Source organism: Stegastes partitus, unplaced genomic scaffold (genome assembly GCF_000690725.1).
Source record: "Stegastes partitus isolate 25-593 unplaced genomic scaffold, Stegastes_partitus-1.0.2 Scaffold505, whole genome shotgun sequence".
NCBI classification, from domain to species: domain Eukaryota; kingdom Metazoa; phylum Chordata; class Actinopteri; family Pomacentridae; genus Stegastes; species Stegastes partitus.
Window position 1 is genome coordinate 282,887 of NW_007578236.1, and position 16,440 is coordinate 299,326.

Consider the following 16,440-nt stretch of genomic DNA (forward strand, 5'->3'; position numbering starts at 1 on the left):
TAAGGTTACTTCCCCAATTAAACATCCATCCATCCATTATCTATACACCGCTTAATCCTCACTAGGGTCATGGGGGGCTGGCGCCTATCCCAGCTGACTTAGGGCGAAGGCAGGGGACACCCTGGACAGGTCGCCAGTCCAATTAAACATCAGTAATAATTTGAGAATACTGTAAAATATGTAACAGAATTCAGCAGTACTTTTGCAACAGAGCATTTATATTTTGTGGAGTTATTACCGAACACTTCTTCTGCTCCTGTGGATCATTTGTATGTTCCAGTAATAGACGACATGCCTTTTAATGAACAATCTTAGTTGTGTGAACAATGGCAGCTGAAAGACACATTTTCATGAGCAAGAAGAATAAATGGACAGATTTTTTTTTAACAAAGTTATTTTTATTATGGAATAACTTGTGCATTTTCACCAACTTTCAGCATAAATATGCCATCTATTTCTATTTACAGGTCATATATCTCTTCTAATATCAATTTTTCTGTTTCCTGACTGATTTTACTGGCAACTGTCAAAAAAATGCATCACTAGTTTATAATTCTATGTCGTTATTATACAGTTTCTTCAAGTACAGCATGATTGAAAAAATGGTGTTTTACAATTCAGTGGAAAATAATCTACAGGTTGCACAAGTATTCTATGTCATTGTCTACTTCACAGCAAAATGTTGGTATTAATATTTATCTTTTATACAATTCTATATTACAATAAAATTTATGCGTAAAAGTGAGGCTGAAAAAAAGAAAACACAATATTAGAAACAATCTCAGTTATTGCCACGTGTGATATACTGTAACTTTAAATCCAAAACAACATTTAAACTTTCTAAAATGAAGACGGACGCAGCCGTCGGCCATTTCTTAAAAAGAGCATTAATGCAGTCCCCCAGGTTTGACTTGGGTTCTATTAAAAGTGGAATTTAGAGAAACAAACAAACGAAAATAAAATAAAATAATAAAATCTGAAGAAAGTGACCTGTGAGATTTAGACACCTAAAGTCTCAGGGAGTGAGAGCAGTTTAATACAGTCCTTCTGCCACCCAAGAAACAAGCTCAGTAGCTTTGAGAAGGGAAACCGAGCCACACCTGTCTGCACCCGTGTGGCTCCACTTCCAATCCTACAATACTGCCAAAGATAATTCTAACAGTGTGAGCCTCCTATGGAGAAAATCCAGACTAAACAGTAGCTAAACTTGCTTCAGATATCCTCAGCAAAGACCATTTGAAGATCCTTTATCTAGTCTGGTTAAACTTCAAGGCCCCTTGAACTTATTTTACAAGTTTACTTTTAGATGTTGCACTGAAGCTGCTGATGTGCATGCAAAGGTAAATCTGGCACTTTAAAATAACTTGAGCACGTGTTCGCTCAGTTCTGCTCGTGACTGCTTCAGCTAGAGTGGAAGATACGCTCGTATTCGTTCAGGATGAACTCCACTATCTGGTTCTGGAAGACCATGTGCATGGCGATGTTGGAAGACTCCATCTCCGGACGGAGCAGCGTCGGGCCGAACACGATTGCCACATTCTGTACGGTCATGCGATTGTCCTCTCCGTATTGAATGACCCTGCCAGAGAAATGAAACAAGGATGAGAAAAGCGACAATTTTCTTGTTTTTCTTTAATATTTGAATTCATTCAGCAGCAAAGTGATGACCTTTAAAGAGCTGGAGCTAAGGATTATCAGTTATTCTACCAGTTTTTTTCCTCAATTAATCGATTAATCTTCAAACATTATACAACAACATTGCCTCCAAATCCCAATTTCCTATCATTAAATGTCACATTTCAGACATCTAACAGACCAAAAAGATCACAATAAGTAAGCAAATGTAGTTTCTTCATTCCTAAATTTACTAAATTCACGCATTGCTCAACAACTTCCCAAACTATTTGATTAAAACATGCAGAAAATATTAGTAAAAGTTGATGCAAACCTGTGTAAATGCCCAAAAAGGAGCTTCATGGTGTCATGGTTTGGAGGCGGAAGCGTTCTGACCAGCTCATAAATGCAGGACAGTTTTGTGTTGTAATCAGGAATTCCTAGAAGAAAAGTTAAAGATGCAACATTCAAGAAATGCATAACTAACAAACAAAGACTTGTCCATTTAAAGGGTGATGTAATCTGACAAAATCAGATTTATGAATTCAAAATTGTGCTCACTGATGGCAGAGATGAACTTATTAAAGTGGCTGTATGGGAAAAGTGGCTCAGGAAGTTCTCGGAAAAACAACTTCAAGGCTCCGGTGATGACGTGAACGTCTTCCCACTGACCGTCCTCCAAGTCCAGCTCCTCTGTTGAAACACAACAGGTGCACATTTAACAACAGCAGGGGGCGCTGCTGTCTAACAGGAGCTACTGCCATGACTGTTTCCATAATCTACAGTCCTCATATGTATTCATACCCTTCCATTATAGAAGAATTCACAATAGTCACTCAAATAACTAGAAACTGAAAAAAGTAATAAGAAATAAAAAAAAAGTTGTTAAATTATTATTTAGTGAAATAAGACATTGCTTTTGAATTGTGGTTAAAAAGAATAATTTGCACTTTGCTGATGAGCAGTGGGCCAAAATGAAAACACCTGTCAACAGGTGCAGAAGTCTGACTGAGAGTTACAGAAAACACTTGATTGCAGTGATTGGCTCAAAGGGTTGTTCAACTAAATATTAGTTTATGGGTCCCATCATGGGCTGCAAGGTGGCGCAGTTGGTAGCACTGTTGCCTCGCAGCAAGAAGGTTGCCAGTTCGCGTCCCGGTGGGGGCACCGGAATCTTTCTGTGTGGAGTTTGCATGTTCTCCCCGTGCAGCGTGGGTTCTCTCCGGGTTCTCCGGCTTCCTCCCACAAGGTCCAAAAACATGTTGAGGTTAATTGGTGATTCTAAATTGTCCGTAGATGTGAATGTGAGTGTGCTTGGTTGTCTGTCTCTAAGTGTAGCCCTGTGATAGACTGGCGACCTGTCCAGGGTGTCCCCTGCCTTCACCCTAAGTCAGCTGGGATAGGCTCCAGCCCCCCCACGACCCTAATGAGGATTAAGCGGTGTATAGATGATGGATGGATGGATGGGTCCCATCATGCTTGTTTGGTTGTTTTTTTGTTGTTTATATATATATATGATTTTCATTAAATTTTTATTTATTACGTTTGTCAATTTCAACTTATTTCAGTGACACATGTTTTCTTCCTCCTTTAAAGGAAGGGTATGAATACATTTGAGGACGACTGTACTTTCTTGTACGTCACATAATTGACTAAAAATTTCGGTTTAATACACTCGCTGTAAACTGAGTGGATTTACCATGGTCAGCCTTGAAGCGTAGTTTCTGAATGACGGCGAGGTTCCCGCTGACTCTGTAGAGTCCGTCAATGTCTAAACCTGTAAACCGACACATCAGCAGCGGAGGGTCAGCAGAGGCGTCGCGCACAGCAAAAACACCTCAGCTTTGACAATAAATACGACGAATTACCTCTTTTCTCCACTGCTCTCACACATTTCTCCACAAACCTAGGAACTGTGGTCCTCTCTTGTTGACATAATGTGGCAAGATGACAACCAAACACATTTTCTGCAAAGAACAACAAGATATAAACAGTGAACACATGAATAACTCTTTAAACACACGGGATGCAGCAACAGCAGAAATGACTCATCACACTAGGTGTGAAATTTCCACAGAACTTCACACTTTTAGTCTAGCACTTTTTATTAAATAGTACTTTCAACCCTCTGAACCCCAACCATTGTTTGAGCGTTTATTTGCTCTGGTCGCAGCTTTACACACTCATTATTCACTGCAATATAAAGTCTTGCACGTTTGTGGAAACACACAACCATGAATAGAGGTAGAAAGAACTCAAAAATGTTTCTTGTGTAGCATGGCACTGATACAATGCCAAAAAATTATGCAAAATCAAATGCTTAGATTAATATTTATTTGATTATTTGTTGTACAAAAAGAAAAAAAGGAAACTTTTTTTCTACATTTTCCCATGTGTTACCAACACCAATATTTATCATTAATTACATTATTATATTAATTTCTTTCCATACTTGCCTGCAGTTCAACCTAGTTCAGCTGAAAAGTCATAAAATATTTGTTACGTGAATGTTGGTCGCAGCTTAGTCACTATTAGCTTCATGGCTGCATCCAAAAACATGAAATATTTTATTTTATTTTGTTTTATTTTATTGTAAAAGTAAAATAAAATAAAGTTAAATATAACTTTATTTTATTTTACTTTACAGAACCTGGTTGGAGCGAATTAGATATGTAGAATAAAATGATTTTTGTGATATATACCAGTTTAGATTTGGCTAAGTTGTCATGATGAGTAGTTCAAGGACCACCAAAGAGTTGGAAATTAGACATTTCTTGCTGTTTAAACAGTTGCTGGCTCTGATAAATGGTCTCATTTTGGTGATATTTTTTGGAAGATAAAGTGCTTTCAAACATAGCAGCAGGTTTTTGGGGTTCAGATGCTTAATGTCCCAAACTCTTTTGTTTATTAACTGTTTTATTACGAGACTTAAATGTACACTGGAGGAAAAAAAACCCAAAACAGCTTGTATTTAAATGTGCATGTAACCAGAAACATCAGTCGAGTGAACAGGGGGTATTTCCAGCTGATTTTCTTCTTTTTTTTTCCTCCCCATTTGCTTCTATTCAAATGAACCAGGGAGGAACTGCAGTCGTTACCTCTGATGTAGCCTTTTTCTTTGACAGACTGCAGCGTCGGACGCTTCATGAGGAACTTCATCAGTTTGGTTCGAACCTTCTTGGGGTCCGTTTCTCCTGCAGAGCTGGACGATTGTGTGACGCTCGGCCTGGAGGCTAAAGAGGCAACGACAGACATTTAAAACCGGTTGTAATTGCAGCTCCAATGGGGATCGCTGATATATAGAACTGGGTCAAAGTGAGTGCGTCATTAAGGCCACAGTTAAATCAGACATGCTTTGCTTTGCGACTGAAGGTAAATGTAGTTAAATTACATCTTCGCTTGTCCATGCCACCGCCAAGCTTGTCGTCTCGCTCTGCGTGGCTGATCTTTTCGTACAAATCTCCGTCCTCCTCATCCGAATGATGATGAATGTCCTGATACTCCTGATGAACACAAAACCGGTGAATTAAACACAAACATGGAACAATCTTGACACATAAGCGCTTTTAGCTTATTTTCAAAAATTACTTTTGACTTGAGTGCAGAAGACTTTTGGAAACTTGTTGAAACAAGATGGATTTTGTTGAGGATTAACTGGCAAAACACTTGTTTTTAAGAAATAGTTTGACAGAAATAGGAACATTTTCTGCCTTACAGAGGCAGTACTTGAACTTTAGTTGAGTATTTCCATTTTGTTCTATATTATACATCCGCTCCAATTTATTTAAAAGGAACATAATATTCCACTTAATTTATCTGACAGCTTTAATTACTTTATAGATGAAGATTTTACACTTTGGGTCATTCAATAAGCTTTAAAAACACAAGTTGTTAAAGATTAAACCAGTACTTTCCAGCCTTTATATGTTCTTATTAAAGCAGTGTGTGGTCGGGGTCACATTACAGACATCTGAGTTGTTAACAGCTCCACCAAATAGAGTTTTTACCTTCCTTAATAAACATTTAAAGGATCAAATATCTTATAAAAACCTAAGAGTTATAAAAAAAAAACAAAATCCAAAAATGTTTCCTCTCCCATCAATCATGTTTGGAGCTCTAGGATTTACCTGCTGTCTGAACACCAGATATAAAACAGTCTAAACTAGCTTCACCTGTAGCAACACGCTGCTGGCACACTAATGCTTCCGTATTAAGACTCTGATTATGTCATATATAATAATATATCAGCTAGAAACTCAACCAGTAATTCAACTTTAATACTTTAACTAAATCCTGCTGCTAATACTGCTCTACTTTTACCAAACTAGGATTTTTCTAGTGTTTTTTTTTACAGTGTTGTATTGATATTTTCACTCTACAGAAGGGCCAAAACTGGTGCTTCTATTTTAATATTTGTTAAAGTTATTTTTTTGGCCTTTATTAGATAGTGTTAGTGAGAGAGAGACAGGAAAATAGGGGAGGACATGTGGGAAAGGGTCATGAGCGGAATTCGAACACATGACCTCCACATTGGGACTGTAGCCCTGTACATGGGACACCAGCTCTACCAGGTGAGCTATAGCAGCGCCCCTTCATTTTAATATTTTAACCACATTTTGCTCTTTTGTGCTTTAACTTAAATTAGCTTCTTCATGCATTCTTAATGAGTATGTTTTTCATCACTGTATTGGTGCTTTTGCTTAAGAGAAGCATCTGAATGCTTCTTCAAACGCTGCAGAAATCAGGTAGTCTAGCTGACTAAAGTGTGAAACAAATACCCTGGAAAACTGTGTTTTTAAGTTTGGGTTTTGTATTCAATACCAGCGGTCATGCAAGGTGATGATTAGTGAGCATTAATGGTGCCAGAAGATAAAACTAAAGCTCATACATCATCGATATAGATAAGAGTGTGGTATCAGTGTTCATGCATCAAAAACAAAAAATACACACGGATCTCTAAATTCACAACAGCTACAAACAAAATCGAGTTATTGTGCTATTTTTGTGGTGTAGTTCTGATGTTTCTCATATCAGTATTTTAGATCTATGGAAGATCTGTGCAATATGTTTTCATATATAGGTATATGCAATCCACATCCAGAGAAATCTGTGCAATATCAGTATTTTTAAGATCAGAATTCCTACTCATGGAAGACTCTGTACAATGCCATTGTTTTTGAATATATAGACATGTGCAATATCATTATTTTCCACCCATCCATCCATCATCTATACACCGCTTAATCCTCACTAGGGTTGCACGGGGCTGGAGTCTATCCCAGCTGACTTAGGGTGAAGGCAGAGGACACCCTGGACAGGTCACCAGTCCATCACAGGGCTACACTTAGAGACAGACAACCAAACACACTCACATTCACACCTACAGACAATTTAGAATCACCAATTAACCTCAACATGTTTCTGGACTGTGGGAGGAAGCCGGAGAACCCGGAGAGAACCCACACTGCACGGAGAGAACATGCAAACTCCACACAGAAAGATCCCCACCGGGACGCGAACCTGCGACCTTCTAGCTGCGAGGCAACAGTGCTAACCACTGAGCCACCTTGCAGGCCTCATTATTTTCCACATACAAAATAATCTGTACAATATCAACCATGCTTGTGCATGTTTTATGCTTATTTGTGTTTTCTACTTTGCCTTTTATCACCTCTGCTGCTGTAACTCTACAAATTTCCCCGCTGTTGGCTTAATAAAGTCTTATTTTAACTTATCTTAATAAAAAAACAAGGACTTACAAGCTGTCGTATGGTGTCCATTAGGACTTTGTGCCAGTCGCTGATGATGCTTTCTGTATCATACTGTATCAGAAACTCCACACCGTTCCTTCCTTTTAGCTGAAAGAGAGACAATTACAGACTAAAGATGACAATTATTCTGACATGTTTTCATATCTTAAAGGAAACAGTTATGTGACTCACAAATCGCTGTTTGATTGTTTAATCATTTAACTCACAGCAGCTATTCTAACGCCACAATTGAAAGCGTTAGATTATGTTTTAGCTGCACTTTGAAGGAGGAAACGCAAGCACACGTGTTGTTTGCTCGAGATAACGCCGCTCTGTGTTCCCTGTCAACAAACCAACACACCTCTAAGACGTTCTTCTTGCTGGATTTGTCCTTCGAGGCCCAGCCAATCGTGGCTCCTCGCAGGTCCACCGTGACCTCGGGAACAATCTGATTGGTCTTGTTCTAGGGAGAGAAAAAAAAAAAAAGTCCAGCTGTTTACGAAACCGACGGCGCAGCATTCCAAGATGCATGAGTTGAGCATAACAAAAGCCGTGACTGTCCCTGTCAGCTCATGACCCGAGGGCTTGTCTGCGCTGTCACTGCACATAAAGGTGACTCAACCACCGGCATCATGCTGAGGTTTAGTGTTTCCTCTCCTTTCTTAGGGGTGAAACACAAAACCCAGGTGTGAATTAGGTGAAAAAGTATTCGAACTATAAGTTGGAGAAAGACAACAGTGATAAATCCTGCGTGCAGCTTCTGACCCGTTCACATCCCCATCATGAATGCACAGAAATGAGCTAAATCAGGCGTTGCAGCTTCTTCTGATCCCAGATTGAGCGCTTTCCTCCACCGTGAGCGTTTCTGTTGCTAACACAATGCGTACCGAGGCCCCCGTTGCTGCAGATTTGGGGTCTTTGTGGAACGTCAGCACGCCTCCGTGGAGAACCGTCCACGTCTGGGTCCAGTTTTTCCTGAAATAAGGGAATAACCGTGACTCACGCAGCAACATGACTCCAAACTCAAAAGCTGAAACGTGAGAGTCGAACCTGTAGCAAACAACAGACTTCAAAAGGCACTTTTTGGCTCACCTTACTTTCTTTCCATTCTCAGACACTTTTGTTTTGTTGAGAATTCCAGCTTTTTCCAAGTTCTGCACCTGAAGTTGTCAAAAAAAAAACATTTTAATTCTTTGTTATATATTTGTTAGGCTCATGTGTAAAGTTAAATAACAGGATGTGATGACATGAGGGACATGAAGTTCTGATGCTGAGCACAAAGTCATGCATACAGATCATGTTAAACAGCATTCACAGCCACACCCTGGCATTACAACACACACAAGTGTCATAATTATTCATCTAGACATTTTTTTCTCTGTTTAACTTTCATCCTACAATGGACAGAAAACGCTTGACAAAAGCAAACAAACAAACAAAAAGAATGAATAAAAGAACAAACGACTAATCAAATAGATATTCATATGCAGACCTTGAAAAAGCAGTGAGTGAGATGAATTTATCACATGTTAGCGCGCTTTTTTTGTGACAAATTCCAATCTTTAGCAGCAACACAAGACTAGAATGACAATAAAAGATGTGTTGCATTTGTGGGCCTTTGATATATAAGTTGAATCACAGTAGATGACTTAAATATGAATGTGAATATTCAAGAGTTTTGTAAATAAATGCAAAGCTGTACGTTACAGGAGGTACACTAATAGATGACAAATGTTGTGTTTTAAAGTGTGCATTTGTCACATATCAAATAGGGGAGGTGTTCCTCTACAAGCCAATCTGTAAATTGTGTCCCCAGATTCAAACTTGGGTTATTTGAACAGTCATGCGTTTTGCAACAGATGTAAAACAACAACGATTTTTAAGGAAAACCAAGTTTTACTTTAAGATTCGACTGCATACGTGCCTCATATTGTAAAAGGTGTTGGATTCAATCATATGTCTGAGGTTCAAATCATAGTTGGAGTCTTGAAAAAGGTGAGGAAGTTAAAAGTTTTTGATTATTTGGTGAATTCTGACTGATTTATGTGTAGTTTTAGTTTAATTCAACATCACTATGATTATTTCTTTTTTAAAATACAGTTGAATAAAAAGTTTGTTGCGCTTAAAGCTGGTTATATTCTAGATTTTTTTTTAAATCCACAAAAAGACCCAACATGTTCAGCCCTATTCCCACTGGACAGTTTTATTTGAGGATCCCATGTGATTTAGAAATGACCTCCACATGTCTGTGTCTCCTTATTTAGCAGAACGTTTTACATTTTAATCCTCCAGTTAGAGCACTGAGGTCCAAAAACCAGATGTTCTTGAAGACCACTTCCTCTCTATGGCATTGATACCTTTGACTCTATCTGTTGTTGTGTTGTGACTTTGACTTTTCTATATTTTATTGTTTTTATCTTTCTTTGTCTTTTCATCATCGTGTTTATGTCTTACTGGTTGCTATTTATAACTGTACAGCACTTTGATTCAACTCCTGTTGTTTTAATTGTGCTTTAAATTTGACCTGACTTGTATGTCAAATTTGTGTTTTGCTTAAATTTACTGACGTTATCTGTAGATATCAAATTAACCAGGTGCCATATTATAACCATTGAGCATGTTATTTGCACCCAAAATGATGTTTTGGTTGCAAACTTTCATTTATAGTTGCCAATGCAAGCTCCATAACGCCTCACCTCGGCGTTTGTTGAAATATGACAGATCATTTGCACTGAAATTTTTACTTTACACATTAAGAATGAGGCAGATGCACATGGGATTAAGATCACAGACAGCCTCTGCAATTATTACAAATTACTGGAGGTCCTCAGGTAACTCTAGTCCCGTGTGAACAGGGCTTCAGTCTTGATGTCAAAAATCACTTCATCTCCCTGTGGGACAGCCAGCCTCAGGCTCAATCACAACATCTGATTAATTTCATTTTTCAAAAAAGGGCTCAGTAATAAAACAAAACCGCAAAACAGCCTGCCCCTGTAGTTTTTAATAAAGTCACTAAAGTAGGAGGAAATAGTGTATTTACTGGTGAACATTTACAGCAGAGGAACTGTAATTTTTTTTTTTAAAACAATTTCCTGTTTTATACAATTTTACTTGTTTTGTTAAATTACAAATAACTACTAAAATCACAGAAAGATCATATTCATATACAGGTTAATAAAAAGACAATAAATAGATATTATTTACAACAAAAAAGTCTAAATAATATCTATTTATATTTTTGCAAATGATAATCTGTTCTTTTACAACGTCTGATAATAAATTTATAATTTTTGTTGTTGTTTTAAATATCAAAAATATACTATTATTTTACAGATATTTGCTGTTAATATGAGGAAATATTTATATTAAGGACTAAAAAATATTAAATGGTTTTTAACTGGTATTTTACACATTTATCCTGTTTTATTAAAATACGAATAATATCTAGTAAAAATCACAGAAAATGGTATGAATTTACAATGTGATTGTAAAAAAAAAGAACTGTACATAATGTCCACATCAAAAATCTGTATTTTTACAAATATTAATTGTGTGTGACCTTAAAATTGACACTGTTCAACAGTATTTAAATCACATAATTATTTTACAGATATTTGCCATTATTTTCATCATCATTTACAGCTCTTTTTTTTGCCACCCTTGCTGCCAGATTCTCCCCTCATTTTTATTTATTTTTTTAACAGTTTATATGGGATTAATTCAAAATAAACCACGTTGTGTGTTGCATACAACAGTGTGACCCTCATATGTGCCTTTGTCAGTTTTGAAGCATCAGTTTATGAACGACAGAGAACATGAGCCTGAAAACATAATCTATGAAGATTCTGAGGAGTTTTTAAATCATCATAGACCATGTGCAGAACTAAGCTATTATTGTGTACGATTCACATTCATCATGTAAGACGGTTCATCAGTAATTCACTTTAACAAAGTTATACAAACTATTCTTTTCAACACCACAAAAGCGTGGCAGTGAAATATTAGAAATTTCACTCCTTTTAAGTTGACGATCAGAAAGAAACAATTCACTTTCTTAATGCCAACTGCCGTAAATGAAAGCTTACGCTCCGCTGAAATCCAGCAGCTACTTTAAATCTGTTTTATTATTCATCTTCTTATTTAATAAAAGTTAAATCAAGTGTTTCATTGTATATGTGAACTCCCCTTGAAGCTGTGATGTAGTTTGCACATCGGCTGAATGGTAAATACTTGATAGAAGGATCCATTAATTGCTGGTTTCGGTATTTTCATGGGGATAACTTACACCGAGAAAAATGTTGAATATCACCAGACTGGTCTTTTAATGTACATTATACAGTACAGTTGGCGTTTCTGGAGCTACATTGAGGCCAAGACTGAACTCTATTCGGCACATTAAAGCTGGAAAGCTGCATAATTCAAAAAAATTGACCACATCATGTATGAGCGACTGGGTGATTTAAATGGACATAACATTTGATGCTCCTTAAGTGATCTGAAGTCACACCTTTCGCCCGTCATAGATAGACGCAGCTATCTATGGATCGAGCTCATGTGAAGTATAAAACCCACGTTATAGCGCAGCCACCTGGAGGTCAGATAGTAAGGATTTCTCCAGGGTCTAAACCCAAAAGCCTTGAAGGAGAGACACAGAGCAGCGTTCAGACATGAGGGCAGGTCACAGCGTTTCATGGTTAAAATGTTCTCCGGCTGATCCAGGATCACGACTGGACCGGACCGGCGGCATAAACTCACATTGTGCTGCGTCTCCGGAGAGTTTCCTGTGCTCGAGCTGTCGCTGCTGTAGTCGGACGTGTTCCTCCTGTGAGTCGGGACGAACCTCTGAAAGACAGATTTTGACATTTGACTTTATAAAACTATACCAGAGCATCAGAAATGCAGCTTAAAGGAATAACCTGAGATTTGAATACACAGACAAGAGTTACACTAACTGTCACCACTTCGTTGGTTTACATGTCCTGGATTATGTGCTTCTTCGCTGCATAATATCTGAAAATGTAATATAACTGGGTGTATTTTTTTTACTCATACTAACATTTATATTCATTTCCTATAAATGATTTCAGCAACTTGGTCGTCTTAATCTAATATTCTTACATTATGTTTTTATGGTGACCCTATGCCATCTGTTAAAGAGATAGATTTAAAAAAAAATTTTAAAAAAAGCTTCTTTGCTAATTCCAGCACATTGAAAGCAACGTTTAATAATGAGCACTGATGAAATAAAAAAAAAAGTAAAATAAAAACTGGAGATTTGGGGCATTTTTTGCTTCAATAACATGTTTCCTTTCAGTAGAAAATATACATTTAAATGTGTATTTTATTACATATTTTCATCAGGAAATGATGCAAATTATGTGATATTTAACTCAATAAAACCAGAGGTGCATATTTAAACATGAAAAAAAAAAATTGTTGTACTGTAAGTAAACACATGTGAAAATTTGATTGTGATATATATTACATACATATCCATGAAGTCTTATTGTTTTTTTATTTTATTTCTCTATTATATATTTTTTTTAAATGTTCGAAATAAAGAATTAAATTGAAATATTAGTTACAATTTTTATCCATACATTTTTTAATAAAATAAATAATTCATGGAGTTTTACAATACATATCTTTAAATGGCGTTTTCTCAAAATTATTTTTTTTCCCTCCTACTCTGAGCGAGAAATCTCCTCTTCAGCTGCAATTAAAAATATTAGACTTTCCTGTTTTATTTCTATCTTTATTTGAAAGGTTGAGGGGTTTAATCATACATCATTCCTTTATATATCGTTTCATCATTTATATATTCCTATAGAATATAAAATACATTGTTTTATTCCTTCAAACGTGACAAAAATCAGTTCTTTCTGGCTGTTGAAAGTGTTTTTTTAATTAACAGAGTGACACAAAGACATATCAAACATGTCCCCAATGCATATTTATATTATGGGAGACAATACCTAATTTAAAATAAACTTTTATACTCAATTTGTCAGGTACAGTACTATATGAAATAATAATCTAGGTTCTTAAATTGATATTTGAATTGGTTGGGTAAACTTATAGCATTAATAAAATTATAGGGTCTTAAAATTAATATTTAAAATAAACAAAATAAAAAAATATACAAAATTATTTTATTATTATTCAAAAAATAAAATATAAAAATAACATATTTTGAAAATGATTTCTTATATAATATTACCTCATGTAAGTGATCAATAAGGAAAATGTTAGTGTGATATCTTAAACAGGGTCAAATGTTTGCCACGAGAGCTTGTTGTGTAACAAACTGTCAGAATCAACACTTTGCCTGCTTTCCTTTGGCTTTAGTATTTTTATATATTTAAATGTATTCTTATTTTGTGTTGTCTTCATGTGTCAGATGCTTTACAAACAAAAATAAAAAAGAAATCTGTTTCAAAACACCTCCACTGCTTTCATTTTTAATTTTAACAATCACTTGCATTCTTTATGTTAATACAAACAGACTTTATGACCAATAGGCGTGTCCTTAAACTCGACTTTCTCGGTTTCTGCTCCTCCACTGACGAAGGACCATGTTGTGCCCTTGAGCAAAGGTGTTGTACCCCTGACTGCTACCACTGAGTTGCTCGGCAATAAAAGAGAAAGCAACAAGCCCTTATTTGTATCCAGGAACTCCGAAGCACTTGTGCAAATACATCCCTCCCCACTCCCTCAGTCCTCGGGCTGTTTCTGTAAATACGACGGCCGTGCAGTTGATTTGAATTGCTAAATAAGGGTTAAAAGCCTCGTCGTGTTGGTTGTCAAACAGGGATCAAACCTGGCTAAAGCTCGCCGCCTCAGTCGGCTGACACACCCTGGATACGTGATGCAGCCTGTGCGTGTACGTGCAGGTCTGAGTTAGTTTGAACGCGTACCCCATCATCCTGGGCAGGGCCGAGCTGAGCTGGTCCCATGGTGTGTCTCCAGTTTTTAATGACGGACACATTTTCCGCCTCGACGCCGTTCTCCACCCTGGACTGACCGGCACATACAGGGACCTGGATGGACAAAACACACCTTAATTTAACCTTAAAATGACAAAAAGATACACTTGAGGCATGATAAAGACAATTTAAACCAGACTTTAAGCTGGTTTTGCCTCCTAAATTATACATATAGGCATCTACTGTACATCAAGAACAAAAGGGGAAACTCCTTTTTCATGACTTAACCCACTAACCTCATTTATCTGACAGCTAATCAATCAAAATCAAACCTTTAGCAAAAAAAAGTCAATCAGTGAAGGGTCTTTACCTCGGGCAGGTTCCACTGAGACCTGGAGCCATCTCTCAGGTAGTAGTAGGTCTGCCCCCGATCATCCATGGACTTGATCCACTGTCAAACAAAGGAAAATGTATTCGTTAAAAGACACTAATCGGCTCAAACTAAAGAAAGCTTCAGTGTTTAGGGAGCGCGCCACATGGGCACAAATGCCTCCAAGCCGTGAGTCTCCTTTACTGCGTGTCATCCCCCTGCTCTATTTCCCCACATTCTCCTGGCAAAATGCCCCCAAAAAATAATGGAAAAAACCAAAGTATTTTATCTGCTTTGGTTACTCCTGATCTCATGTGGCTTTAAAAGCTCCTCATCTAGGCAAGACTTTGGTATAAAAGAACCTCTTATCGAGAGATTTTCCATAGATAAGAAAAGCCTTCATGAAACCCACAGTGCGGAAAACTCAGTCAACAATAATTGAAACCAAACATATGTGGAAATTCAGACGCTGCACAGACTCCTCTGGGTGTGGACAATGATACTGCATGTGGTTATATATACTGAGACACAATGGTCATGCAGAGATTGTGCCATAAGTAGAAACACTGATATAAGGAAGAATCTGCGCAATACCTTTGTTTCTTTAATATACAGATAGGTGCAGTGTTGTTATTATATATTTATATAAGGAAGAATCAGTACTAATGTGTAATTTTCATGCCAAAAAAGAGCAAAACCCACATAGTTGCATCATTATCTACTGGGGTTATGCAACTGTTTTTGGAGAATTTACTTATTTTCAGGCTGCCTGTGCAATTTTTAAGCAATTTTGCACACTGTTGAGCTTCAAATCAAGAAAACGGGTCATTTTTGGGGGAGATTAAGCATCTACTTCAGGTTAAATATTTCAAAAGCGATTCACTAAACTCAGAGTGGACAACAAACACACTTTTTTCTGCTCTTTATCCTTGTCGAGTAGCAGTTAACATCACCACAGACAACGTAAAACACAACAGTTATATCTAGTAACTACTACTTGTCGTTGTTTTGGTGCACTTTAAACCAGAATTAGAGATTCTATTGTCATTGTAATGCAGCGACAGGCAGCAATACAACACAACTGTTAAAGCACTTCCTGATTAAAATGTTATGCAAAGCAAAAAGCCCTGCAGAAAAGTCTATAGAGTTATTCTCTCACAGTCTATTCTGAAAAAGTCAACAATAGAACATTTCCTTCATAGTGATGGAAAATGAGGTAATGCAGTACAAAAAAAAACACCTCCTGTCTGAAACCCTCCACACTTTCCCAGCGTTCAAACTTCATCCGACAGTTTTCGTAGCTCAACCAGGCTCGTTGCTCACAGTCACTGGAATGTGCATGGAATTTAAAAAAACATGTTTTCAAATGGCGATTTCTCAGAATGACTCTTATTCTGAGCTAGAAATCTCCAGTCGCACGTACATATATCAAACTTTCAATTTTTATTCCAATCTATATTCTGAAGGGTTTTTTTTTTTGTTTTTGTTTTTTTACAGAGGGGCTTAATCACATATATATTCCAGCCTGATTTATATGTGTCATTTTACGGCTGTTTACAGTATTTCCTAATTAATAGAATGATAAAAATAAAAAGAGATATATCTTCATGAGATAATACGTCATTTGCATATTTCAATTCAATTCAATTCAGTTCAATTTGAATAACTTTATTTATCCCCTAGGGGCAATTTAAAAGCTCACTGAGTGTTCTTATATAAAGACATGAAAAATGAGAAACAAAAATGAAATTAAATTTAAAAAAATAAACCATAATCCACA

The 16,440-nt window shown here is 36.9% G+C and overlaps 1 protein-coding gene across 4 annotated transcripts in view; it reads right to left on the bottom strand.

Moving 5' to 3' along the window:
• Nucleotides 1-376: 376 nt before the first annotated feature.
• The window catches only part of arhgap27 (Rho GTPase activating protein 27), a 39,621-nt gene continuing 23,557 nt past the window's right edge, over nt 377-16,440 (bottom strand). For all 4 annotated transcript variants that reach the window (XM_008287533.1, XM_008287534.1, XM_008287536.1 and 1 more), the window contains 14 exons: nt 14,661-14,741; nt 14,282-14,404; nt 12,120-12,206; nt 8,457-8,524; nt 8,252-8,339; nt 7,726-7,827; nt 7,374-7,472; nt 5,006-5,117; nt 4,713-4,847; nt 3,483-3,581; nt 3,314-3,391; nt 2,176-2,307; nt 1,949-2,054; nt 377-1,579 (listed from right to left, as the gene is read on the bottom strand). In XM_008287533.1, coding sequence (XP_008285755.1) covers nt 1,402-1,579; nt 1,949-2,054; nt 2,176-2,307; nt 3,314-3,391; nt 3,483-3,581; nt 4,713-4,847; nt 5,006-5,117; nt 7,374-7,472; nt 7,726-7,827; nt 8,252-8,339; nt 8,457-8,524; nt 12,120-12,206; nt 14,282-14,404; nt 14,661-14,741 — 1,488 coding nt within the window. In that variant the 3' untranslated portion in view covers nt 377-1,401. The remainder of the gene's footprint in view (nt 1,580-1,948; nt 2,055-2,175; nt 2,308-3,313; nt 3,392-3,482; nt 3,582-4,712; nt 4,848-5,005; nt 5,118-7,373; nt 7,473-7,725; nt 7,828-8,251; nt 8,340-8,456; nt 8,525-12,119; nt 12,207-14,281; nt 14,405-14,660; nt 14,742-16,440) is intronic.